At 39.1% G+C, this 26,946-nt stretch overlaps 1 protein-coding gene across 2 annotated transcripts in view; it reads left to right on the top strand.

The window, feature by feature from the left end:
• The first annotated feature begins 6,458 nt into the window (after positions 1-6,458).
• MPPED1 (metallophosphoesterase domain containing 1) overlaps positions 6,459-26,946 on the top strand; it is a 74,585-nt gene continuing 54,097 nt past the window's right edge. The window contains exons 1-4 of one of the 2 annotated variants that reach the window (XM_074936760.1): positions 6,459-6,907; positions 17,941-18,059; positions 20,607-20,871; positions 26,346-26,527. In XM_074936760.1, the coding sequence (XP_074792861.1) occupies positions 20,720-20,871; positions 26,346-26,527 (334 nt within the window). In that variant the 5' untranslated portion in view covers positions 6,459-6,907; positions 17,941-18,059; positions 20,607-20,719. Of the gene's footprint in view, positions 6,908-17,445; positions 17,633-17,940; positions 18,060-20,606; positions 20,872-26,345; positions 26,528-26,946 lie in introns of those variants that run through there. The other variant, XM_074936768.1, reaches the window with a different exon arrangement.

The raw sequence follows: 26,946 nt of genomic DNA, 5'->3' as shown, positions 1-26,946 counted from the left end.
TGTTACTTAGAAATAAGTGCCTGATTATGTATAATTGTTTTATGTAGATCATATGCTACTCAGGTAGCATGTCACCTGTTGTGTCTTGTACAATGCCAGAGACAGAATTGGAGCAGAAATAACACACAGGTTTTCAATTGTAACGATTAGCAGCTGAGGTCAAGTTGATGTTTATGAGTGGATAATGTTGGTTGTGCCAGACTTTGTAAACGGAAATTCTATATCATACAATGGAAGGGATATAATACTACTATCTACAGTTCATGGATATCTATTTAGAATCCAGTCTGTCTTCATACTACATGGAGTATAAGTACTAGGACAGATGGAACAGAAGTCCCATTAGTTGAAAAAGGCAGTCCAAGTTTTCAGTGGAGCAGCCTACAATAATGAGAATGAGGCGACTTCCAAATTTAGTGTATGGTATTGACTATATATTTATTATAACACTTTCCAAATACTATATATAAGAGATCTCCTTAGAAATTCTTGTGGAATATTTTAGCCACTCTGCAAACCTTTTTATAAATCTACCAGTATAAAAAAAAAATCCAGGGTAATCTTGCATATTTTTGTGACAGTGGTATTCTCCCGCTGCCTAGAAAACACTCCCTTAATTACTATAAGATGACGAGGGATATTCATTATGATTCACTGAAGGTTAATGTGATAAAAAGTTACAAAATACAGCCCCGGTTCTCGAAGTTGATGCACACAGATGGGTCCTGGTGCCTGCACTGAGTCTGTCTGCATGGTTCAGCTTGCAGGACTGAGGAATACCAGTTTAGCAGTGAATAGGTAGATGTTTGAGATCATCAGACAAGGAAAATATTTTGGAAAAATGTTTGTGTCCATTTTCCATCAAAATCTCATTTTCATTGACATTTTCTGACCTGTTCTCTAGTACTTACATTCTTCTTCAGTGAAACTAGGCAACCTTTCCAATCAATTTACTTAATGATCTGCTTGGAGTTTTCATTGCAAGACAGGTAAAATACTAAGCAAAGAAAGTCTGTATTGCATACCTGTCAGTCTCCCTATCTCGCAACGTGGGCACAAACCTGCTCAAAGGGACAACTGTTTCCTCATTCTGCCTCTCCACTGCTCCCCAAATGTGACTCTACAGATCTCAAAAGTCATGATTTTTTCATTCTCCATTTAGTGCTTTCCAAACATCCTCTTATGGAAAATCCCTATAGAATGTAATGGGGATGAAGTGAATAGGGTTCTATAGAATTTATTTTCAAAAAACAACATAAAATATATTCAGAATTACAATTTCTAAATATTTCTTAGCTGTCCAATAGAATCCTATAGCAATTTGTGATTCTCTATTAAAATCTAAAGGCCAATACAAAAACAAAGAAAAGGTATTTAATCAAATATAAAATGACGTTAGGATCGTTCCCTATGGTCCCATCTGTTCCATCATTTCCTGCAAACATTACCTCATCTTAATCTCCCTCCATTTGCCTTCCTGTGCAATATGGGTAGGCCTTCATTATTACATAAGTAGTAGTTTGGACAGGAGTTATACCAGGAGACCCCAGACATTACACCTTGCACAACAGGGAACTCTCATGTTTGTTGTCTGTTTCAGTTGTGTCTCTCTTTCTCCACACTGTGTCCTCAAGAAGCGAAGTCCTCTTTCTGCTGGCTCTTCTCCAGAATATGCCACTCCAGCCATCTGATTAGATTTGATCCCTACTCTGGCTAATCACCATGGCATTAGACAGTGCCAAGAGGGAGGGGTCTGCACATAAGCCACCACCAGTGAGCTCAGACAGAGAGACGACTACAGCGTCTTCAGTTCAGTATCACCAGTCTTTAAATTGCAAGAGAATCCAGCAGCACGACTGGACAAAGACAGAAAAATTGCTCTGACACCGGATGTTCCACTCAGTGTGGGGACAACTGAAAGGCAGCCAGAACATTTTGATCTACAGTTAAAAATTAGTGTTAGAAAATGCAGACTTGTTAACTCCCATCATCTCTTATTTTATTTTATCAAAATACTTTCAAGCTTGACTATGGTTTTGTTGACACGAAAGAATGATCCCATACACTCTTAAACAAAGGATGCAACTATAAGAATGCTGCTTTTGGTGGGACACAACTGAGAGTACCAATTCAGGACAAATTGCTTAGAGCAGGGCAGTCACAGCCCCAGGCTGGTGGTTCTCCACCTCTAAGGCACACCAAACCAGCCAAACAGAGAGGACTTCGGTCTCACCCCACTGGCTAACCATAAGTCATACAAGCAATTCCCTTAGACACGCCAGTTTTCCAGTATCACCACCAGTGCCACTCATTATGGGGACGGATGGTTATGAAAACCAATACCCCAGTAAAAGAAAAAAGGTTCTCTCAATCCCAAAGGACCAAGCCCCAGACCCACGTCAATATACAAGTGAGATCTTACCCACAAATCACGCTGTTGCCAATCCTTTAGAATCTAAAATCTAAAGGTTTATTTAGAGAAAGAAAGAAATATAAATGAGAGTTAAAATTGGTTAAATGGAATCAATTCCATACAGTAATGGCAAAGTTCTTGGTTCAGGCTTGTAGCAGTGATACAATAAACTGCAGGTTCATATCAAGTCTCTGGAGTACATCCACAGCTGGGATGGGTCATTCAGTCCTTTGCTTAGAGCTTCAGTTTGCAGCAAGTTTCGTCCAGAACAAAGAAACAGGATTGAAGACAAAATGGAGGGGTTTCCAGGGTATTTTATATTCTTTGCCCGGTGGAAGGACACCCCTTTGTTCTTACTGTGGAAAATCCCAGCAGCAAGATGGAGTTTGGAGTCACATGGTCAAGTCACATGTCCATGCATGACTCAGTTTGCAGGCAGTATCTTGAACATTCCCAGGAAGACTTCTTATGTGGATTGGAGTCTCCGAAGGTCCACTGTCAGTTAAGTGCTTCTTGATTGGGCACTCAATTTGAAAATTCCTTTCTCAAGAAGCTGACCAAATGCTTCACTAATGCTATTCACAAACACACTGAGATACAAGTACATAGCCAATATTCATAACTTCAACTACAAAAATGATACACACATACAGATAGCATAATTATAACCATCAAATCATAACCTCTTCATAGGCACCTCACACAACAACCTTTGTACAATATTTGCTGCAAATATATGACAGTGGTTGCAACAATGATCTATATGGTCACAGATCATGTCAATAACATCACAGCAACAAATATAGCTTTTTGTTTGGTTTTGATCCATTAAGTGTCAATATCTGGCAGATACCAAATCTGAAACTGGATATGACAGCAACTTTACCGGGAGGGAGCTGGTTAGCAGAAGGGGATTATCTGGCTGAGGAAGGAAAAGAGATGTGCAGTCGGTGAAGGATTTAGGGATGTGGAAGTGGGTGGAGGAAGGGAGGGTAGCAGAACAGTGGTGGGTTGCAGATCACAGAAGCACCACTGGCTACCCACATTTGACTACAGACTGTCATTCATCACTGTACTAATACTCCTGTATCCCATTCTGCAATGGCACTTTGGTGACAGAAGCCTGCACTCTTTGTTTACTTCATAAATATCCTTACTGATTATAATGCAATGAACTAAATAAAACTATACATAAAATACTGTCAATTAACAAAATAGACAACCCAGCCAGAAAAAACAACTTTACAAAAATAAAGTGATGCACTGCTCCACCACTTCTCTCTCCATCCCTGCTGATCTTATTAACTTCTTGTTTTGCACAACCGTTTTCCTTTAGATAAGTACATCTTTCTGTATCACATGAAATTCTTCAGTTTTTGTCTTTTGCTGCATAAATAACATGTCCATATGTTGCAATTTCTGCTGTCAATAATAATTATTTAAAAATAGGATATAAAAGCTTCTCCACCTTCAAGGATCAATCTCTTTGCATAACCAAGGGCAATTGCAGCTCATTTTTTAAAAAGCTTTGTAGCCTCATGAATTAAATTAAAATCATACAGCAAATGTATACGTAAATGACTTATTGGGTAACAGATGATTCTAGAATATTTCTAGAGCTTTTGACCATAATTTTGTATTAGGATATTAATAATAGATAATGATACTTAGAACTTGTATAGAACTTTTTCTAAATATCTTAGTGTCTTTCAAAAAGGTACACATTACTCATATTTTACAGATGTGGAAATGGAGCAACCAAATACCCAAAGATTTTCAAAAATGGATGTGTAAAGTAAGTCTCTGAAGTTCATATTTAGCGATCTAAACAGGTGGCCTGACTGTCAAGAACTGAGCAGCCAGCAGTTCCCAGGACGCGCTCAGCACTCTTGAAAATCAGCCCACTTCTTTACTTAGGAAGGAACTATTTTAAAAATTTTAGCCCCAATATTTACTAATTATTCCCACATAGCTACCACACATCATTGTCCAGTAGGCCACATTTGAACCAGTGCACAGGTGTCCAATGTATCCTTGGAGGGGTTTGAATGATTTCAGCTTAGAATTACAGTAGAATTTAAGAGTTACGAACACCTCAGGAATGGAGGTTGTTCATAACTCTGAAATATGTTATAGTTGTTCTTTCAAAAACTTAAAACTGAACATTGACTTAATACAACTTTGAAACTTTACTATGCAGAAGAAAAATGCTGCTTTTAACCATCTTAATTTAAATGAAACAAGCACTGACAGTTTCCTTACCTTGTCAATTTTTTTTACCTTTCCCTTTTTTTTTTAATAGTTTACATTTAACACAGCACTGTACTGTATTTGAGGGGTTTTTTTTGTTTTGTTTGCGTGTTTGTTTTTGTCTCTGCTGCTGCCTGATTGCATACTTCTGGTTCCAAATGAGGTGTGTGATTGACTGGTCAATTCATAACTCCGAGGTTTTATTGTACTAGAACAGTAGTTCTCAAACTGTTGTACTGGTGACCCCTTTCACATAGCAAGCCTCTGTGTGCTACCCTCTCCCTTTTAAATTAAAAACACTTCTTTGCATATTTAACACCATTATAAATGCTGGAGGCAAAGTGGGGATTGGGGTGGAGGCTGACAGCTCACGACCCCCATGTAATAACCTCGTGACCCCCTGAAGGGTCCCAACCCCATTTGAGAACCCCTGTACTAGAAGATTGTATATCACAGCCCTTCATATGTTTATAATAATTAGTCTCTCCTCTATGTATTCATTTAACTTTCATGCTCTCTAGCTATAATATCATATGATAGGATCATTAATATATCATAGTGTGTTCCTGGCCTGATTTTGAAACTAGCAGGAGCTGTGCATGTTCAGTACCTTTGAAAGCCACGACACTAGCAGTCTGGGGCAGAGACCTTGTCTCATCTTGTTCAGTGGTGCTGTATACATATTTTACATTTTGTATAGCGTCTTTCCCCCCCAAGAACTGCTAAGTGCCTCTCAGGAACATAGTCACCCCTAAGGTGGCAAGATAGCAACTATTCTACTTGGCTCACCCCAGCAAAGGAGGGAAATTTTGGCCAAAGATACCAGGGGAAATCCCAGTGTTCATATGCCTCTTACTTTTTTAAAATGTCATGAAAGGAGCACTGGATATTTTTGCACTTGCCGGAGCTGATAGCAGGTCCTTTTTAGTCTTGAATAAGTGTCAAATCATCATCCTAAATCTGCACAAAGGGCATGTGTGTGGGGAGGTGGGGGAGCTCTATTCATTCCCTCTGAAGGGACTGGCCAGTGTCCGAAGAGGATTCTGGGCGAGATGGACCATTGGTCTCACCCAGTATGGACGTTCTTTTGGGATCGGGTGGGAATCCTGGCCCTAGTCAATGCCCAGGGACCACCCAGCGCAGGGTTGCAGGGAGAAGCAGGGCTCAGACAGTCCCAGCCTCGGACAGGTCTGCTGAGAAAGTCCCCAACAACATAGAGGGCGTCAGGAGATTCCCACTCCCTAAGGCCCCCAAACCAGCCAAAGAGAGGGGCACTGGGACACAGAGGGTTCCTCTTCCCACCCCTAAACCAGTGGCACCACGGAGCTGGGAGTGGGAGCTCCCCAGCTCCTGTGATCACCAAAAGCAGCCCAAGGGTGGGGGCCCCTCATGCAGGAGGAGGCCGGGGGGGGGGCCCTGAGAGCCCCAAACCATCCCATCACCACACCAGGTGGGAAGGGAGGGGGCTCTGACTCTCCCTCCACCCGGAGCACAGGGGCCGAGCAGTGGCCACCCCCCAGTCTCCAGCGCTGCAGCGGGGAGAGGCGGGCTGGCGCGGGGGGCAGCCAGCAGCCGGGGAGGCGGCGCGGGAAGGGAGGGGGGAATCCCCGGCCCCCCCAAAGGAAGAGGGGGAGGGGAGGCTGGGCTGCCGGAGAAGGAGACGGTGGCTTGCAAAATAATAAAATAATAATAAATGCTGCCTCTTCACAGCAGCCCTGGTGGGGAGGGTCAGTCTCGGGGGGGAGGGCCTCCCCCTCCAGGGATGGGGGCGGATCCTTGCAGCCCCCTCTACGCGTGCGGCGCTGGGGGGGGGGCTTCGCCGCAGCGCTATTCCCCCTGGTGCAAGGCGGGTGGCCAGGGGCAGCCAGGCGCCAAGGCTCCGGCTCCCTCCCGGGGTGGGGAGCCGGGCTGGGGTGGGGGGCTCGGTGCGCCGCCGCGCGAGCGTCTGGAAACTCCCCCCCCCCAAGCGCGTCAGGGGCTGGCTTCTCCCAACCAGGCTGCCCCGTGGGCTGCTCCGGGCTCCCTTCAAACAAACAAACAATTGCCCCAGAGCTAGCGCGGGAGGAGGCAGCCGGCCGGGGCGGGGGGAAGGGCTGCTCGGCGCTTCCCGGCCCGGGAGAGGAAGAGGAGGAGGACGAAGAGGAGGGAAAGCAGCTGCAATCCTCTCGGCTCCCCTTCCCCTGCCTCAGCGCGGCTCTGCTGATGCTTGGCTGCTGCTGGGCTGGTGGAAAGGGCTGGCTGAAGGTAAGGACTGGCACTCTGCGCGCTGGGAAGGGCTCGCTCGCTCTCTGGGTTGCCCTGGATCCGGAGGGGTTGCGAGGAGCCCTTCCCACCTGTGCTCCAGTCTCCTAATGTCACCTTGGAAGTTACTTTTTGTTTGCAGAGTTCCCGTGGAGGCTCCTCAGGGCAGCCTGGGCATTGCACCACCTCTCCTCTGGAGCCAGAGACACTGGGGTGGGGCTGGACTTCGCTGGGGAGTGGCGCTTTAGGGGGGCCTTTCAGGGTCATTTTCTTCACCCCATTTTCAAATACCACCAGCCGCCCGCTGCAGAACTCCCCAGATTTCATGGCACTGCTCACTTTGTTTGTGCCCTCACCTTTGAATGGCAAAACGAAGGGGTGGGGGAGGTTGAATTGTTTCCTTTGTGGTGGGAGAGGCTTTAGTGACCTTCCAAAGTTTTGTTCCAGCAGGAAACCGTTCTATAAGTTTTTCAGAAATTAGGCTGTTTCTGGCATCATCTATTATGTTAGATGGTTGTGGTTTGGTATACAATCTTACACGCTATATTCTTTTATGGGGGGGAAGACAGAAAAAAATGGACATTTGGATGTTGTTTAGCTACTTCTAACTTGTGGCTTTATTAATAAATGTATTTTATATGTTGCAATTGTACATAACTTTATTGACTGAATATAGCATAGTCACTATAGGACACAGTGTATGTGTACATTATATATAAAATTAAATCAGGAAAATAAAAAAATTGGTTTAAATAAATTACACTGTCTCCTAAGGTTTAAAACATTCCATCACTGCTTGGCAAGAAGATCAATAGTTGAGGATGCACTTGCTATACACAATCCTGTCTTCACTACGCCATAGTTAAAAAGGGTCTACTAATGATTATACCATTAATATTCTTTTCCAACTTCAGTAAAAGTTAAATAAATGTAACAAGTGATTAATTTATAATATGGTCTAAAACTGTTTTTGGTATTGTGGATAAATCAATAACTAATCAAGATTATTAAACTATGAAAGGGGCTACTGCTGACATGTACTAACAATATTTCCAAAGGATTTTATTATGTATTTTAAATACAAGTTTGCATCCTAAATTTATGTACCCAAAATAGGCTTTTGACCCCTATGAGAAGAATATATCTTTTGAGAAAAGTATTTAAGGGGCCATTATATCCTGCAGTGGAGTACTAGCTTGTAATAAGATCCATGAATAATAAACTGTGTTTCATGGTGCCAGACACACTGGCAGTGTGTTGCATGCATAATACTTTTTGAATTGTTATTTTACCTATGGATTTTCTTGGCATTCTTATATGTATTATAAATGCATTAATTGATGGGCACACATTAGTTTTGCTGTAATTCAGCCATGGATTTATTGGGTATTATTTGGCTTTGCTGTTGTGATTTATTTCATTTGTCTCAGAGGGCAAAAAATCTTGATTGAGCACCCTTGTAATTTTTATCTTTCTGTGAGTGTACTTTATATATACATACACCATTCCCTCGTTAGGTGTTGTTAGAAGTAGAATAACCATTTTAAAAAATGCCTACAGGAGTTCACACATAGAAAAATGCCCATTTTCAAGATATACAAATGTGCTTGATAGATTAGAGCAAATCTATAATACATGTTTTAGAACCTTCCATTAAGATGCGATTTTAAAGATATTTGAAATGGTGTTATAAACATATGAAAATGCAAATACGTTTATAGAGTTGACACTCTAGTCTTATTTACACAGGTTGTGCTTTTTTATTTAACTCTGCATGTTCAGTGTGGGAGCTATTGGTATCAGTGTAAAAAGGGCTAGAGGTCTGAAAGCACACAATCTTTTTGGACGCTTCAGCCTCTTGAGAGAAATAGTTCCCCTAACAGTGTGGTTTTGTAGGAATATCTGTTGTGATACGCTGAGGAGTTTCTCTCAAAAGTCACAAAATAATTGTCTGTTCCTACTCCTGTGGAAATCATTGGGAACAGAATTGGACTCTGTGTTCCAAATTGGACTCACCCGAGTAGTTCCACTGGTTTTGGCCCTTGTATTTCAGTAGAAGATACGGAGTTATGTGAAGAAGTCACTATGGGCACAGTTCTGCAACACTGAAGTCAATAGGAGTTTAGCCATTGAATTATACGGGAAAAAGATTAAACCCTGTGATACCAGATTACTATTTAATCCATTTATCAAAACGGGTCCTGTTTCCAGACAAACAAAACAATAACAATTAGTGAACAAAGAAAAATAGTGTATAGTGAGAATTTTAATACTGAGAACATTAATAACAATGTTCATCCAAATTATTAGCAATAATAATAAAAAAGAAATCATGAAGGTCATTTTTCAGACCTTGCTTTGACAGAAGCTAAGGATGAAGGGCCGCATTCAGAGGCGATATGTAAGGTAGCGTAAATGAGACTCCCTTACACATATTGTACTGACACTGGTGTCAGAACTGGAAGAGACGGAACGTGATTATGTTAAAGTAGGGTGAGGGCTACTTGCATGTTCTGGACCTTATACTGTTAGACTCTGAATGGAGTGCGCACATGAATAGAGTTGGGTGTAAGGATGTCTGACTGAGTACAAGGTGATCTTGCACCACTCTACACATTATCTCTGAATACGATATGGAGTTTTTATGTTAACCTTCAATATTCTGGATTATGTCTATCAGAAATGTTAAGCATGCATCCAATGAAGTGAGCTGTAGCTCACAAAAGCTTATGCTCAAATAAATTTTTTAGTCTCTAAGGTGCCACAAGTACTCCTTTTCCTTTGCGGATACAGACTAACATGGCTGCTACTCTGAAACCAAGCATTTTTTTGTGCATGCAGGAGCGGGAGTTCTCAAAGTTCATTTTCTCCTCTTTATTCCCTGTCAAAAGCCCATGCTTTGGATCTAATGTTCTTCTAGGTAAAATAGTTGTGAATTTACTGCTTCTGAAAGGTGATAAGAGTGGAAATGGAGTCCTGCAACTGTTTCTGTGTAGAACAGATACCGTATGGACAGTAGCAGAACTGTTCTGCTAATGAATATCCAACTGGTGCTGCAGGGACCACTTTAGAGGGGTAAAGGAGTTTATTCTTTATGTCTATTCACTCCTTGACCTCCTTGTTGAAATTGTCAACAAATGTGCCAGATGTGATGTGTTACCAGAAGTTATGTTAGTACTACCAACTAACCCTCACTATGTAACTTCCAGTAACAGCTAATCTGGAATGGATTCGTTGCACTGACTACATGTAAAATGCATAATTTCCCCATTCAGTCACTGAATTCAGTGACTTCACTGGGAGCAGGATTAGGCCCTTAATGTTCTTTCAACATACTCTATTGTATTTAATTACATAGGTACTTATTAGAATCAATATGGTAAGGATGGGTGAGGATATCCATTAAAATGCCTATTTTTAGGAGTATTGGTCTGTATATTTCAACTGTAAATATTTGCTCTGATTGAAACTTGTCTTGTATTTTTTTAGCTTATGAATTATTATTAATAACAAGGTTACTGTTAATGGCAAATATATTTTTAAAAGCTACTTTTTCTGCAGAATCTTTTCTTCCTGCCCTCCTACCCCAATTCCTTCTCTATAGGCCTAGTCCAACTCCTCTTAAAGCCAATGAAAGTCTTACTATTCAGCCAGAGACTGAATCTAGCAGAGCAGCTGCAGAAGCAGTGGTCAACGGACACCAATATTTTCTACAGTTTTGACAGGATTTTCTCTGGCCTGTGCTGATTGGCTGTTTGCTCCAGCCCCCTCCAGTTTCTTCACCTCAGTGTTACTCCATGCTTGCCCATCTTACCTTCCATCCCTTCCTTCTTCTCACCTGCTCTGTCCCTGTAACCTCTCTCCCTTCCCAGGCCTTCTCTGTAACAGCTAATCCCTTCCTATCCACTCCACTTTCCCCCGACCCATGTAAAAGAACTAATGTGGCATTGCTGACTAAGCTTTTTGGGGAAGGGACTGTTGACGGCTCTATGTTTGTACAGTGCTTAGCACAATGTGGCCCTGATCTGGGTTGGTTCCTAGGTAGTGCTATAATAAACATAATTATTATTAATAATTAATAATACCAGTGACTTCAGTGGATGCCCAATCACACAAGTTCTACTTACTGGTTCTACAGTCATAAACTAATAAATTCTTTTCTCAGAATTATATATAGCGCCTGGTCTTGAGAGTCCTTTCTTACATGAGTAGCCCCATTAACGTCAGTGGGACTTGTCATTCCTCACTTGAGGAAGGAGTTGCGGGATTGGATTGCTACTCAGCCATGCTGGTACACATAAGGAATATACAAAACAGCCACCTAAATTTCAGCTTCATTTTGTTACACTTGTGTATTCGTATTAGAAATCAGTGCCCCAGCTCAACTTCCTTAGATGCATTCACTGAGGGTTTCCTCCATGCATAGCTCTCTCCTCTCTGACATGGAAGGCAAGAGGGCTCAGCTGCATCTGCATCCTCCCCTCTCCTGTGGGCCTTATGGAGGGCACCATGTGAATCTGGAGTTTGTTCAGAGGGAAAGGGGGAGGATTGGGAGGAGCCCAGAAGCTGATACACATTTTGTCCAGCCCAAGGAGGCTTTCTGGAGAAGATAATATGGTCTGAGCCCGTAATATATTTTCCCTGGTAGAAGTCCTGTAGTGCAGCTCCTGTGTAAACACAGGGTCTTTGTACGGATGGCTGTGGCTTCCAGCAGATCCCTGGGGATCTGGCAAGTTTGGGGCTGATCCCATGGCTTTTTCTATAGGAAAATCCTGATACCCCATTCCTTTCACCCCTAATAGGGATGATAGAGGATTTCTGTGGAGATTTCCTCCTTCCAAAGGTTTTACCACTGGAGGGGATGACCTGGCTCAGTGGTTGATAGGGCAGTGCGCTTTATCTTCAGTACAGGTCTTATCATTTACCTATCAGTACAGAGAAATGCTATGTTTTAAAAAAGCATTGTTTCATTTTAGATCATTTTAAAAAAAATACTGCCAGCACCTTAGGTTATTAACCTGAGAATTTTAAAATTCTACTTTACTTTTCCCCGTTTAAACTCTGTTCTTGTTTTTTTGCATTTCACTCACTTTGAGCAATAGAAATAGACTGGTCAGTTTTACTTTCTAATTCTCTTGCACGAACACAATGCTGCAGTGTTTGGGTTGTCAACACTGAATTTGAATGCTTAAATACAAACAAATTTAACTGAACACTTAAAAATTATAGCATTTCTATTAATAGTAGGCTTTGTAACATTCCTACCTTAATTTTGGTGTGAGGGAGATAGGTGAAACTACCAGATAAAGTCTCTTCAGTGGCTTATGGGTGCCATATTCTACCCTCAGATATGTGTGCACAACTTAGTGGAACAAGTTCTGCTTGCTTTACTTTGTAAGTAGTCCCACTGAAGTCAGTTGTGTTACTTGTGTGAATAAGGCAAACAGGGTTTGGCCCATTGGGAATTGTATATATATATGTTCAGAGGCCAGGATTTGACCAACTGTGCATCATATAACCCACATGATGCAGTGTCTGGATGAAGACTATCAAAGGATGCCTGAGAACAGAGCTTTTCAACTATGAGTTTAAACCAAACATCCCAAGTACTAGTTTGTTGCATGTATGTTTTAATACTTACTTGTAAATTTCTCAAATATAAAATATTTTGTTTTTTAAACTAATTGCTGGATAAAATGACAAACCATATTTCAGAGTGAAGTGTAGAATTAAATAATCACAGTACTAAATTGCTGATGCTTTTATACATTTATAGTTATTTTTTCTTTAAACTGAGTATTGACTTGGTTTATCATTTTTCTTTAATTCATATCCTTAACTTCCAGTAATAATATCCTGAAGTTTGATGAATATTAGGAGAGGAAAAAGAGATTCTTAAGAGTAATGGAAGAGCTTTGCAGCTTTTATGTATGTATATAAAATTTTCTTGACTAGACTTACTTACATAGATTAGCTACCACTAATTTATTTTGGGATTAATATAAATAACCTTAAACCAAAACTGTTTATTTTTCTGAAAGAGGACTTGGTTTATCCTGTAAGAAAATGTGGCCACTTTAATACTTTACTCAAGTATGATATGCTGGATAAATTTAGTCAAGATCTAATGTAGGATTATAATAATTTATTTAGTCTCAATAAACGTCTTCTCTTTGCTCAGTACATTTGTGTATGCAAACACTGTAATATTCTTATCTCCAAGATGTACTGGGTGTTCAGACCCTGAAAAGGCTCTATTTTACAATATATCATGAAGTGGAAACAGAAGTATTATTGTGCTGCATTTGTATTTTAGAATGAAAAGAATAAGTGAGCAAGTACTTGTGTACCCCAGGACATGATCCAGTAAGTTGTACTGTTAATAATTTAAAAATGAAACAAATTTTTGTAAAATGAAGAACAAGCAACTACAATTTTGTGGGCGTTGGAATAAGAGAATTAGAAAGCGCGATCATGTAGTCATAATTCAAAATGATATATACTGAAAGGCTTCTGAGCGGTAAACGTATTAAATCAGTACAGCTATTAGATTACTTAGGTGAAATATTTTAATATTCAGTGTATTCTGACTGCATTCATCTTCCTTCCTTGTCTGCCTGTCTGTCCACAGGACTGTCCAGAATTGTGGCATACAATAAGTAAAACATTTCTATTGATGAAATTCAGTAGAAATAGGCAAGGAGGTATAGTTTAAAAAGGAGACAGACTTTAATGTGTCTTATTTCCTCCTTTTATATCTATTTACAATATGCATATAATCTTTTTTGTGACAGTTTCACCCAACAATTGCTTCAGTGCTCTTTAAAACTAAAATAATGACAATAACTTACTTGTATGTGTGATCAGTGGAGGAAAACTAATTTGAAGAAAATTAATTTCAGTAAAGGATTTTTTTTACCCAGTATATGACAGGTAGTTATAAGCAGCAAGACATAATGTTGGGGTTTTTTTTGTTTGGTAAGTAAGGGGAAAAGAATTTGAATTTTTAAAAAACGGCTGAGGTAGTTTCAGTTAAAATGAAATAAGAGGTCTCATTGAGTCACCAAAGCACATTTTTCCACATTATAAATCAGACATTACTCAAAGCAGTTCAGATCTGTGGAAACAAATTATAGGCTTGATGAGATGGTAAATCCTGTTAGATCATGAGGATGACATCACGCCAATAAACGATCAAAATCCACCATTGAGAAGTGACGTTTAAAAAGAGGGGTGCTAGAGATCTATTTCAGTTAGACATGCTCCTGAATCAAAGGACTTTGAGTCTAAGGCCTGGCCTACACTTAAAATTTAGGTTGACATAGCTGTGATGCTCAGGGGAGTAAAAAATCCACACCCTGAGCAATGTAGCTATGCCAACCTACCCGCCAGTGTAGCTAGAGTTAGGTCAATGGAAGTATGCTTTTGTCGACCTAGCTACCATAGGTTGGGGAGATGGTGTACCTGCACCCCTTCTGTTGGTGTACACTGCATCTATACCACAGGATTAAGCCAGCATAGCTACAGTTATATCCTAAGGGATCAGAGCATAGAAGTATATGCTCTGATTGACAGTTGAGGATTGTGAAACCTGTGATGAGAGCAATTTCTAAATTTTTACACTATACAACTTTTGTGCCATCTCATGACTTCTCAGTGGCATTCCCAGTGGAGAGATATCCTTGTTACAAAAAATCACCATAATTAGCACCCTTCTTAGCAGTTACACCAAAGAGGTCATAGAATGAATGGGAATGGTGTCTGAACTACCCTTCTTACCCTCAAGAAGGGGTCTCTCCAGGCAGGCTTGAGACACAAAGGGGGTTCAGGGAAGCTTGCAGAGGACTTCAGTGTGCAAGGCTGTCACCCTGGCACCTTTCAGCAGCACTAAGCTGACATCTTAAAAAGTTAATGGTGCCATTTAATGTAGTGCTTCTGTACCTAAAATGGGGTTAGGTTTCTAAATAGAACTTTTAGATCACTAATTCATAACATAGAAATCTTTGGGGAGCTTGCAGGGGGAGGAAAACACCTTAAATGACACTACAGATTATAACTTAAATATCCCCAAGGAATCTATTCTCTTTTCAGCATTCTTTCTTAACTGTCATTGACACTAATGGCAGGTACATAACGCATTCACATTGGGAAAAGTAGACTTTTAAGTGCATATTTCAGTGCTACACATTATAGTCTTAGTTCAGAAAATGTACATTTTAAAAAGTTCCCTAAATATGCATTTATACAACAAACTACTGGCTCACAGGGAGTACTTGAGGCCTAATGGTTCCAGAAGTACATTTGTACAGTACATGATCAGCCTCAACAGCTACCAGCCTCTAATGGCCATTTAATCAAGCTACCTTTGTTTTAAAGTCCATAAATAGGCTGAGAACATTTGATCTCTTATTTTAAGGTAAATTCAAACCAACCAGAAGAGACTGTTCAGTAGTCGTGATTTGCCAGCATTTTTGTCATTATTTGTCTTAGCAAACAAACAAACAAAAAAAGAACATATTCCTTTGAAGCAGTTTTTAATTGCAAACTTTCCTGTAGAAGAACATCTATCCAGTTCCTGGTGGCAGAACTGAGAGCAGCAAAATGATCCTATTTACCTTTTTATGTCAGGATTATGTAAACATTATAAGTTAGAGGGAAAACCTATTAGAGCATCCAGTCTGTTTCCCACATTAAATGAAATAATTGTTTCTTTACTGATAGCACTAGATTCCTTTAATGCTGGGCTATCTCCATCAACCCATCCCTTGTTTAAAACAAAAACATAGAGTATTTTAGAATAATGGATTCAAATGCTACATCTTACAGTAGTGTTACTGGGATAGTTGGCACTCTTACTGTAGAACACTCTGTGGCACTGGATTTTTCTAAAAATAAGGTTTTTGCTTTCTTATCTAAAGTAACTTGCTTCTATTCCTGAGACAAACTCAATGAGAGCAGTTTTGCCTGCAGTGCAGAGGAAGATTTGAACTCTCTACCAAGCACTATTGAGTTTATTTACTCCATCAAAGATGTATTTGCACCATAAGCAGCCACACTGTATTACTGTACTATCTATCATGAACTCTCATACACTTCTTTAAGAGAATGTATTGTGTTTCTAAGCACCTCTTTCCCTGAAATATGTGGGCTTCACTATTTTAAAGCTGAATGGAAATGCCTTAATCTCCTCTCCGTTTGCTACTGCACTTTCTTTCTCAATTGCATCCCCGAATCCCAGTTCTTCAGACTCTCCATGAACAAACTCTAGCCTACCTCACATATCTTCTCTCTGTCTATACTGTTCCCACTCATCTACCTCTGGCCTTGTCTCTCTTGCTCTTCACCTTACCTCACTACTGTTGGTGCAAGAGCTGCAACTGTTCCACTGCAGCTCTTATGATCTGGAATAGCCATCATATGTTTCTCTGCCTCATGGACTTTTCATGTATTTGCAAAGCTCATCTCACAATACATCTCTTCTTCACACTTTTTACTTCTTAATTTCTATCTTCTGCTTATATTATTTTATTTTAACAACCTACCAGTAACTATTATTTAAGATGACAACTACTGTACTTGAGCCATGGTGGATTTGGATCCAGGCTCTTGTCCAGTAGCTGGGAAGGTTATGAGAATACCTCAAAACAGATGTTTGTCATGGGACTGACAAAAAATAGGTGGTAGTGGGGACTGTAGCACAGAGAACGGAGTAAGTTAGTTGAGGAACAATGGACAGGGAAAGATAGGAATTGGAGGAAGAACAAAAGGCAGAACAAGAATCAGAGTGGGGATGGGGGAAGGGAGATTTAAAGTGAAATGTTGGTTTGCAATGGAAAAAGTGAAGGAGAAAGAGGTTAAATTAAACAAAGGAAAGATAACTCATGCAAAAGATGGACTGGAATTATTTTGTTTGGTACCTATACAAGAGAATATTGGGATGACATTAAGAAAGGAAAATTTTAGGGCTGAAAAAACAAAATCAGGAAAACTCCATACAATGAGTTCTGTAAGGCCCCAGTTCAGCAGGGGATTTAAGAACGTGCCTAATTTCAAGTAGATGAGTAGTCCCATTGCAGAATAATCTCCAAGTGGAAGTGGTGGAATTCCTATTGAAGGCAGTGGGAAGACATCCATTTAGTACAGTGGTTTTGGATCAGACCTTTGGGGACATTTAAAAGTAAACTGGATAAAGTCCTAGAAAAATAATTATGCAGAGAACATTCCTACACTGGTAAGAAGATGGATAGATAATTTAATAGAATCATAAATGTTGGAGAATGAAAAAGAACTAACATCCAGGATTGTGATTTTTATTTTAATATTCATATTCATGAAACCTTTTTTACATTTCTCTGTATCTCCCTGGCAGCCATCCCATAGCTCCATAAGTCTGGGGGAAGAGAGTGGTTAGCATGTGTTGCTGTGGGGATTTGAGTCTTAGTGCTGTATGTTAGTAGTGTTGGGCATGTGATTTTAAAACTTACATGGTACAGCTGCAGGTAATTATTTTCCTACTGCATGTCACACCCTGTTCTGGTTTATGGGGGAAATTTCAAATTATTTTTAAAAAATCTTAAGGAATGTTGTAAAGGAAAATAAGGGGGAGTGACTAGTGTCAGTTTGGATAGCAGTCAGGCTGGAGGGAGACAGCTTGTTCTATCAGTCACCAAGAATGTTAGCAGCCAGCCAGCCAGCCACTTATTCAGCAAGGCATCAAGAGAGTGAAAGGTAAGGATCAAAGACATTTGTGTATGTTGCTGACAGTAGCTTCATCTGTTGAATTAATATTGTTATGTACTGTGGTTATATTGTTCTGATTTCTGTTTAGGACTAGTTGTTCATGTGATTGCTAGCTATTTCTTTTTTAGGGTAAGATCCAGCTTTTTGGTTCCCTTTCCTATCCTGGACAATTTGTATGTCTCCAGGGTGGACAATGTATGGCTGTCACGTGGTAGAGAGCTCAGTAGTGCTATGAGAACACAATTTTTTCCTCTCAAGTGAGACATACTGGCTTCTCATTTTCTGCCTGTTTACAGGGTGACCATCATGCTGAGTGTCTCTGGCTAGCATCCATGCAGGCTGGCTTAGTGCTGTGATTCACAGGCTCTCCCATGTGTGAAGACACTGGATCCTCACTTATGAAAACCCTTCTACAGTAAGTGCTATCAGAGCAGTATATTTGGTACACTTTTCTCAGTGTTTGGGAACAAAGTATAATGAATTCTACCAAAAGCAGCTAATGTTAGTGGAATTAGCAAGTGCTATTGTCCACCTTGTCCAGCGAGGAGGAAGTAGTTAATGCATCTAACTCAGAATGAGGATTCCTGGTGTCTAGGACTGGTTCTGCCAATGATTCTCTGTGTGACCTTAGGTAAATCATTCAGGCCAGGATTTTCAAAAATAGGAGCCTAAAGTTAAGCATTTTTAGCCATATTTTCAAAAGTTCTGAGCACCCAGCAGCTCTCACTAAGGTCAGTGGAGCTTTTGGATGCTCAGCAATTTTCAGGATCAGGCAGGTACTTAAATATCGATTTAGGAGCCCAACTTTAGGCTCCTAATTTTGAAAATATTTGTCTCAGCCTTACTGTAACCTTGGGTTAGCCATTTGTAAAATGGGGGAAATTTTTACACACCTCACCAGGGTCTGGTTGAAACTTAATGCTTTATAAAATATTGCAAGACCCTTTTGTAGACACTTTGGAATTTCAAATTACTAACTGTGCTGAATTTAATTCTAAAAATCACCATTTATATTAGTTTACTTCAAACAGATGTCTGTTTATTCAGAGCAGCTGGTCCAATAAAGAATCTCTGACTTTGACATGCATGGTCCATATGAACTTCTTTGAAAATGCACCATTTTGCATACAGTGCTTCTAGGACAAGACCTCATATCTGCCATTTTAATCTTTTAGGGCTTTATACTACTGGGACTCTACTGGCAAGCTATGCTGCCATAACCCCATAGTGTAGACACAGCCTACAGTGACAGGTAGCATTCTTCCATTGATCTAGTTGCATCTACACTAGGAGTTAGGTCAGCATAGCTATGGCGCTCAGGTGTGTGGATTTTTCCCTTTCTTGGGCAACGTAGCTAAGTCACCTAAATTTTAAGTGTAGGTCAGGCCTTATTTCTTAAGTCCAAAAATGTGTACTCTATTATGCTTACAAGGATCATTCTTCTCTTCCCTCCTCCTGCTTTCAAGCATTCCATTCTGCTGCCTGCTCCATAACATGCACACAGCATCTGAGAGTGTTTAAAATCCAAAAATTTCCTTGGCTGTTTTTCTACTATTTCCTTACCACTCATTTCTAATGGAGTCAAGAAGAAATATGCTCTTTTTCTTAAATTTTCAGGCTATGTCCCTGTAGGTTGGTAATGACAGCAAGTTATCATCATTTTACAGCCATGTAATGAAATGAACTAGAGGTCTCATCCCAGTTTCACAGAAGACAAACTTCCACCTTACAAAAACTAATTCCAGATTTGGCACCCAGGTAGGCAGTCTTAATAGCTAGGCAAAGGACTGAGTGATTACCGACCATGAACTGCCTTCCTATCATGTTTGGAGGTGGTTCCATTAGAGTGGAACTGAGATACGTTGACCATGTCTGTGAGATACGTGCAGAACCACTGCCCAGAGACTGTATATATTCAATGATAACTATTTTATAATGTGAATATTTGTAAAATTAGTTCCTTTGAAGCAAAGTATTTTTTCAATAAATAAACAAAAACTAACAATCTCATAAAAGAGCCGTACTTTTATTGCCAGTCAGGAAATAGTTTATTAAAACTGGGAGTAGGGGGGGAAGGGGACGGGATAGATAAAAAGTTAATTTAATTTACTTTCTGCTATTTTCAGTGGTTACTTTTAGCATTTCAGTCAGTTTCACTTCCCAAACAATCGTTGCTGTTGTTCTAGGGTTGGATACATTGTGAGGAGTATCCAAAATGGTTTCAATTGATTTTCTTTTTAAAACTTAATGAAAACATTTTTATTGGTATAAGGCTGTGAAACACCCCATTTTCCAATGAATCCTCTATTTGGGGCCTAAACTACCTCACAGTAGGATATGAGGTGTGATAGTGGAGCAGTAGCACTTTAAGCTTTCATATCTGCACTAGGAGACCCTTTAGAAATTATTACAAAGCCAGGCATAATATAATGAAATGTGAATGGGAAACCCATTTTGATACCCATTTCTTATCTCAAGGGAGCTTGACCACACATACCTTTCATGAATGCCACAGCACTACTGTAAAACAGGCCTTAAACCGGTGATTTTTAATTAACTTAAAAATGTGTTGCATTTTAGTCATTCAGAGAAAGTCAATTGAACATTTTTGAAGGGGGCTATGATATAAATATTCACTAATACAATGACGGGGGGAGTAAATAATTGTGTTGACACAACCTTAAAATTGACATACCAATACTGCATGGTGCTAGATTTGTGTTTAAAAGTCTTAACTATTTGAACATGTTGCGCCATGTGTTCTTTTGCAAGTGTCCCTCCCCTGCAAACTCAGACTAAAATATATTCATCTAGTTACTGAGTTGGAAAGATTTGTAATGAGTTCTTTGAGCTGTAAATGTTCCCCCACCCCCTTTAAATCTTCATCTGACATTAAATAAAGCAAATACAAAACAGATTAACTGTCAAACGGTTATGCTCCATCTCTTCAATCTGCTTTTAGGTTTCAGAAGGGGAGCACGTTGATGAGGTAAGGAGACAACATGGTCTTCTTCCGTCGATGTAGAAAGATAGCACAGATGATTGTCTGAAAAAGCTGTACTGCACAGTGCAAGTATGGCTTTCGCCCAGTCGCACATTATGGCCGCTAGAAGGCATCAACACAGTAGACTCATAATTGAAGTGGATGAGTACAGCTCAAACCCCACACAGGCGTTCACGTTCTACAACATTAACCAGGGACGTTTTCAGCCCCCACATGTGCAAATGTAAGTATTATAGTTTTGTTATTGCTCTAACACAGCCTTCAGAATTGTTATTGCCTTGTCAATGTCGTATTTGATGGACCAGTCAGAAAGAATTTAGAGAACAATGTTTTGCTGTCTTTCTAATAATAATTACTGATACAATTCAGTCCATTGGGGAAGCATAGGTACTTTTTTAAAGGATAGAAGAGGAATCACTATGCTAGCACAATTTGGCCTTTATAAAAAGAAAAAAAAAACAAGCAATGTAATTAATCTAAGAGGTTTCATATAGATAATATTTTCCACAGTTTTAGAAGCATTCATCAGCTTTTTGAACTCGTATTCTCAACTTGCATCACATGTAAATAGCTGTTGAAATACCAAGACTGTATTCAGAATAAACATTCTCCTGTTGCTTGGTTAGCTGTATTACCGCTTTGTACTACCAAAAAGAAAAAAAAAAAAGACAGCAACAAATAAAATAGTGTGGGTACCCATCCAACAGCCTACTTTAATACCAGCGTGTGAAAGATATGGAGTGCTTAAAGAGTAATTAAAATGATGTGTTTGTTTTTGACTTTTTATATATAATGATGACATCAGTAAAGTTAACTGTTTTAAATGGTGATTTACTTTTAATGTCAAGTGTAGGATCATAATTACAAAATGAAACCTGCCATAAAGTTGAGAGCCAGAAGGAAGAGCAAAACTGTTAAGCCATTACAAGTAAATTAAGTATTGTATTATAACCATTGCAAAATATTTTATAGGAAATAAAAATGTAACATATTTTATTCTATTCTTTAAAAAGAGAATCAATCTTATATTTTGATCAGAGAACTGATTTTCATTTAAAAAAAACTTTTTACTTTAGCAGGACTGAATAAATTGGCTTAGTTTCATCCACTACATTTAATACATTTTGGTAATTTCTAAACATAGGGAATGATTCATTTAAAAAAAAAACGTGAGTGGATAGTATGTATCTTTTCATTGATATTTTACATGCAAATTGTGGTACAAATTGTACACCATAGAAAGGAAACCTAAAGGCTAATGTGGACACATGCCTGCATGTGGGCGGAGTTAGAATATGTAACTCTCTGGAGCAGGTTTTTGTTATATATGCCAATTGCAATAGGGTCCTGACCCCTAGCTGGGGCTTTTAGGTAGTGTCCCAATACAAATAACGAATAAAACAAATATAATATCTGCATCAGGGAACATCTTTTGTTTGCAGAGCTGGCAAACGGTAACAGAAAACAAAAACAAAAAAATTGATTCACAAATATTTTGGCAAACAGAAGTGCCAAGTTCAGATCTCTGAGATTTGTGGGGCATATTATTCATTATTTGTGTGTATTCAGACAGCCACTGGGCATTCATGAATACGTTTGCCAATCCCAAAAATTGCATATATGCGTTTTCGTCACAAAATTTGGGTTGGAAATTAGTTATTCATTATTAGCCATTTGTTACTCATTATTCTCTTGTTTAATGTTGCGGTCACCCAGCCAGTGAGTGAATACAATAGCATGTGACTTTGGTGATCCACCACACAACACAGTGAATACTCTAAAGGGAGCAGTTCACAAACAAGCCAGTCTCTGAAAATTGTTCCCCAAAAGTGTTCAACACTCATGAATAATTAATGCATTTGAAAAACGTTCATGCAAACCAGAAAATGTGCTAAGTTGTAACAAATAATATTTATAACAGTAGTTTGACCAACTCTATTTGTCTAGACAGTAGAAATCTTGAAGAATTTTTGTGAATGCCTACAGTATTTATATTGTTCTTGGCTTTTACAAATTAACAGAATGGTGAGAAATGTAATCTTGCATCTCCTTTATGCCCATAAATATTATGAGTGAAATCCTGGCCCCATTGAAATCAATAGTAGCTGTTCCATTGACTTCAACAGGATCAGGATTTCACCTTATTAGTGATTTACATGCTTCAAAATCCCTAGTTTAGTGATGTTGCAAGTAATAACGAATAAACCCCATATAAACTTACTCACCCCCAAACTTTCCATAAATGCTTTTCTCCTCAGTGCTTTTGGCTCTCTTCCAAAGGCTCTTCTGACTTCAGCCTTACAGCTAGTACACGGTTTTTCTGGTGCTCAGTGCTGTCTTACACTCCCTGTCTTACCTTAACTACACCATCCAGGAGTATTCCCAACCTCTCACAGCATTTTCCTGGCTCCATCTTTGTCTTTCCTGTTCCTCTGTTGCGAGGTGCTTTGGATTGCCACAGTTGGCAAATGTATTTTATTATTATGATAATTGTCATCTACTGCTTGTTAAGCACTGATAATGCAATCAGAGCTGTAGAAGACATAAATCATGACAGTCGTCCCCTGAAGATTTAAGGTCTTGATCCTGGCTGTATGCAGGCAAACCTCTACTTCTGTATGAAACCCCATTGAAGCCCTGTGTATATACCAACCTCCAGCAACAACTGTTGTCCTGAAATTTTAGCTTTGCTTTTCAATTTATATGCTATTTAAAAAAAACACATAGATCATAAGGGCCTCATTCTTCTCTTTCCCTTACTCACAGTGCAAACAGTTCATTGGACATCAGTGGGGCTACTCAGGGCGTCAGGTGTTGCTCAAGGACATCAGTCTCAGGCCTTAAGAAATTGTGTCCTACAATACAATTAAATGTGTTTATGTGAAACCTGACAGACTTTTGCACTGTTGTACTGCAAAAGCAATTCACACATCCTTAATGTGTGCATATTTTTGTGACACTGTGATCTGTATTTCATTTATTTATCATATTTATTTATATCCAATACATTTTTTGGCCCTTTGTACAAGGTTTTAAAGCAATACCTACCTTGGCTGACCAGTGTGAATCAGGAAAAATCTTCCCACAAAATAAAGTTCTAAATTGTGCATGAGGAAAAGCGTACGTATTGCGTGCTGCATACCTTGCCATTTTAAGTCTGTTGTGTTTTGATTCAACTTCAGAGGAGGACCATGTGAAATTTAGGTTACGATTTGATGCACAAGTTACTGCTGTTCCGCTTGGCTTTGTTCCAGTGATAGGCAAGAGGGAAGAGGCATATTTAAGGGATGCACTTTATGACCTACACTGAAAACCCAGCAATGTAAATTCATATCAGCACATTTTATTTATTTTGTACAAATGCATGAGAACCCTGGGAAAGGTACATTATTTTTCTGGCTACCTTCTTCTGCAGTTGAGAAGTATCCATAATTTAAAACTGCATAACGGAGAGGTGCCCTTATTGGGGAGTTAGGGATGGGGAGAGCAAAAGTTTGGAAGTCAGGGATGTAAGACCTCAAGTTTCTGCTTTTGTGCATGTTTCATGCTCCAACTTTTGGCCTCGCTTCCGGTCACTTTTTGTTGAAAAATTGACAAGAGGTGTGAAACTTTAGGAAGCTTGGGCTTAATACTTCCTGCTGTACAGCACTCGAATTAAATAGTTATTACTCCCTGGATTTAGTAAAGTGGAAAAAAAAAACTTTTGAAAAGTTATGACTTTTGCTAGAACCTGCCCATAGATGTAATGATTTTAAAAAAGACATACCTGCCCCCAAAAAAGTATAGAAAAATAGTATAACAAAGAGAATTTGCTCATACATTAGCTTTTTAATGTGTTTTATAAATGGTAAAGTGAGAATTTCTGTAAGTATTGTTTAATAATTTGAACAGGACTCTCTCTATTCCTGGTTGTCTCACTAATGTCTACTACTGACTACATGAACCTATCAGGTCACATAACATCCATGCCTCGGTTTGCTCATCTGTAAAATGGATATAATTCTTATCTGTCCCATGTTGTGAAGATTAACTTACGTTTGTAAAACAATTTGAGATCCTCTGAAAGCTTTTCCCATAAACACCAAAGTGTTAGCATTAATAATGCTAACATTATTAGGGGGCATATGGTAGAGGTATATAAAATCATGAGTGGTGTGGTGAAAGTGAATAAGGAAAAGTTATTTACTTGCTCCCATAATATAAGAACTAGGGGCCACCAAATGAAATTAATGGGTAGCAGATTTAAAACAAATAAAAGGAAGTTCTTCACTCAGTGCACAGTCAACCTGTGGAACTCCTTGCCTGAGGAGGTTGTGAAGGCTAGGATTATAACAGGGTTTAAAAGAGAGCTGGATAAATTCATGGAGGTTAAGTCCATTAATGGCTATTAGCCAGGATGGGTAGGGAACGGTGTCGCTAGCCTCTGTTTGTCAGAGGGTGGAGATGGATGGCAGGAGAGATATCACTAGATCATTACCTGTTAGGTTCACTCCCCATGGGGCACCTGGCATTGGCCACTGTCGGTAGACAGGATACTGGGCTGGATGGTCCTTTGGTCTGACCCAGTATGGCCATTCTTATGTTCTTATAATAATAAAGATCTATAACTTTAATTTTTCCTAATTACATTTTTTAAATTGAGCCAAGAGGGAAGCAGATCAGATGGGGAAAGATCCAAATTATACATAACAATTTACTAAATTAATGTTCTTAGTCATTTAAGACAAATGTTTACAAAACTAAATTGTTCATATAAAACTATAATTCTCTCTGAGATTTTACTGATATTAAAAAAGCTCTTGGATTTCTGTTTTTCTGTTTTTTTCCACCAAAATTACCCCCACTGAAATTGCAGCTATGGTACAGTTACACATACATACTTCTATATATTGTAATGAAATGTGTTGAGGGTGAAGGAATTTAATGAGTTGCAAATAAGTATATTTCATGCAGCAGATTTGTGTTCTCTGCCTTCCTTACCTAAATCATGAGGAAGCTTCATAAAAGTGGGTCAAATCATTTCTTTTCCTCAGTTTTGAGTCTTGAAATTGGGCACTATACAATGCAGCACCACCCCTTACTGCATCTGATTTACTTAGTACAATTAAGCCCAGAAAGTTACCACAATTGTCCTGACAATAGTAAGGTTAGAATGTGCATTTGCAGCAGCTGTCAGTAGAGTTCTTATCTGCTGGTGCATTAACACACTGAACCATATCTCCAAAAATGCTTTAATTAAATTTGTTGGAATTTTATAACCTGCAGAAAAAATACGATTTGGAAAATGCATTTAAATGTATTTATATATGTGATAAAATGCTTCTCTCAATATAGTGTGCAATCTTATCTAAACGATGAACACAGGATGGTATTCTTATTTTGAAATTGGAAATGCCTTTGTTTTATTTGTAAGTGTCTGAAATATGACAATAACATTGAAACAATCCCTTTTCCATAATCTCTTTCAACTAATAGCTGTACCCAGACAATATTTAAAGCACTATGATGTGAACTCCAAAATTCTTACACCTCCTATTAATTCTGTGAGTTTCTTCTAATAAGTGACTTTCACCACACAGATCCAGAATACGTCATCTTTAGTAACACTGAAAACTGTATTGGAATTGCAAAGTAAATACTAAAAAGGTTATATAGTCAACTGTATTTCATAACCTTCTCATGATGCATTTCCCATAGGGTGGATCCTGTGCCCCATGATGCCCCCAAACCTCCAGGATATACCCGATTTGTCTGTATTTCTGACACTCACTCAAGAACTGATCCAATCCAAATGCCCTATGGAGATGTTTTAATACATGCTGGTGACTTCACTGAACTGGGACTTCCTAGCGAAGTTAAAAAATTCAATGAATGGTTAGGTAAGTATCAGATTAGCTGCCATTTCGGAAGTAAACGTGATTTAATGAATGTATTAACCCTCTGTGCCTCCTAGTAAAACATCGTGCACTTAGGAATGATGAATATTAATTTAGCTTTGTGTTTGAATGGTAATATTTAGAATTTGGATTTTTAAAAATATTGTGCTCTTTCCAGCTGAGCAAATGAGATTCATGTTATCATTCATCCATTCTGCCTTTCTACTCTTCAGCGGGGGAAAATGTACAATAAACAACTTTTGGCATTAGCTGCAATTTAAGTCACTGGGCCTTTTATGATTCGCATAAGAACTCTTACGTACATTGTTATGGCTTTCCCTCCCCATAAAAAGTTGTGGTGAGAAAAGCATTTGTCTGTTTAACCCTGGAGGCTGATAGTTTTTCTGTCTGAGGCTCAGCTG

This window comes from Natator depressus, chromosome 1 (genome assembly GCF_965152275.1).
Source record: "Natator depressus isolate rNatDep1 chromosome 1, rNatDep2.hap1, whole genome shotgun sequence".
NCBI lineage: Eukaryota > Metazoa > Chordata > Testudines > Cheloniidae > Natator > Natator depressus.
The sequence above is the reverse complement of the archived record's forward strand: the minus strand, read 5'-3'. Positions and strand labels throughout refer to the sequence as shown.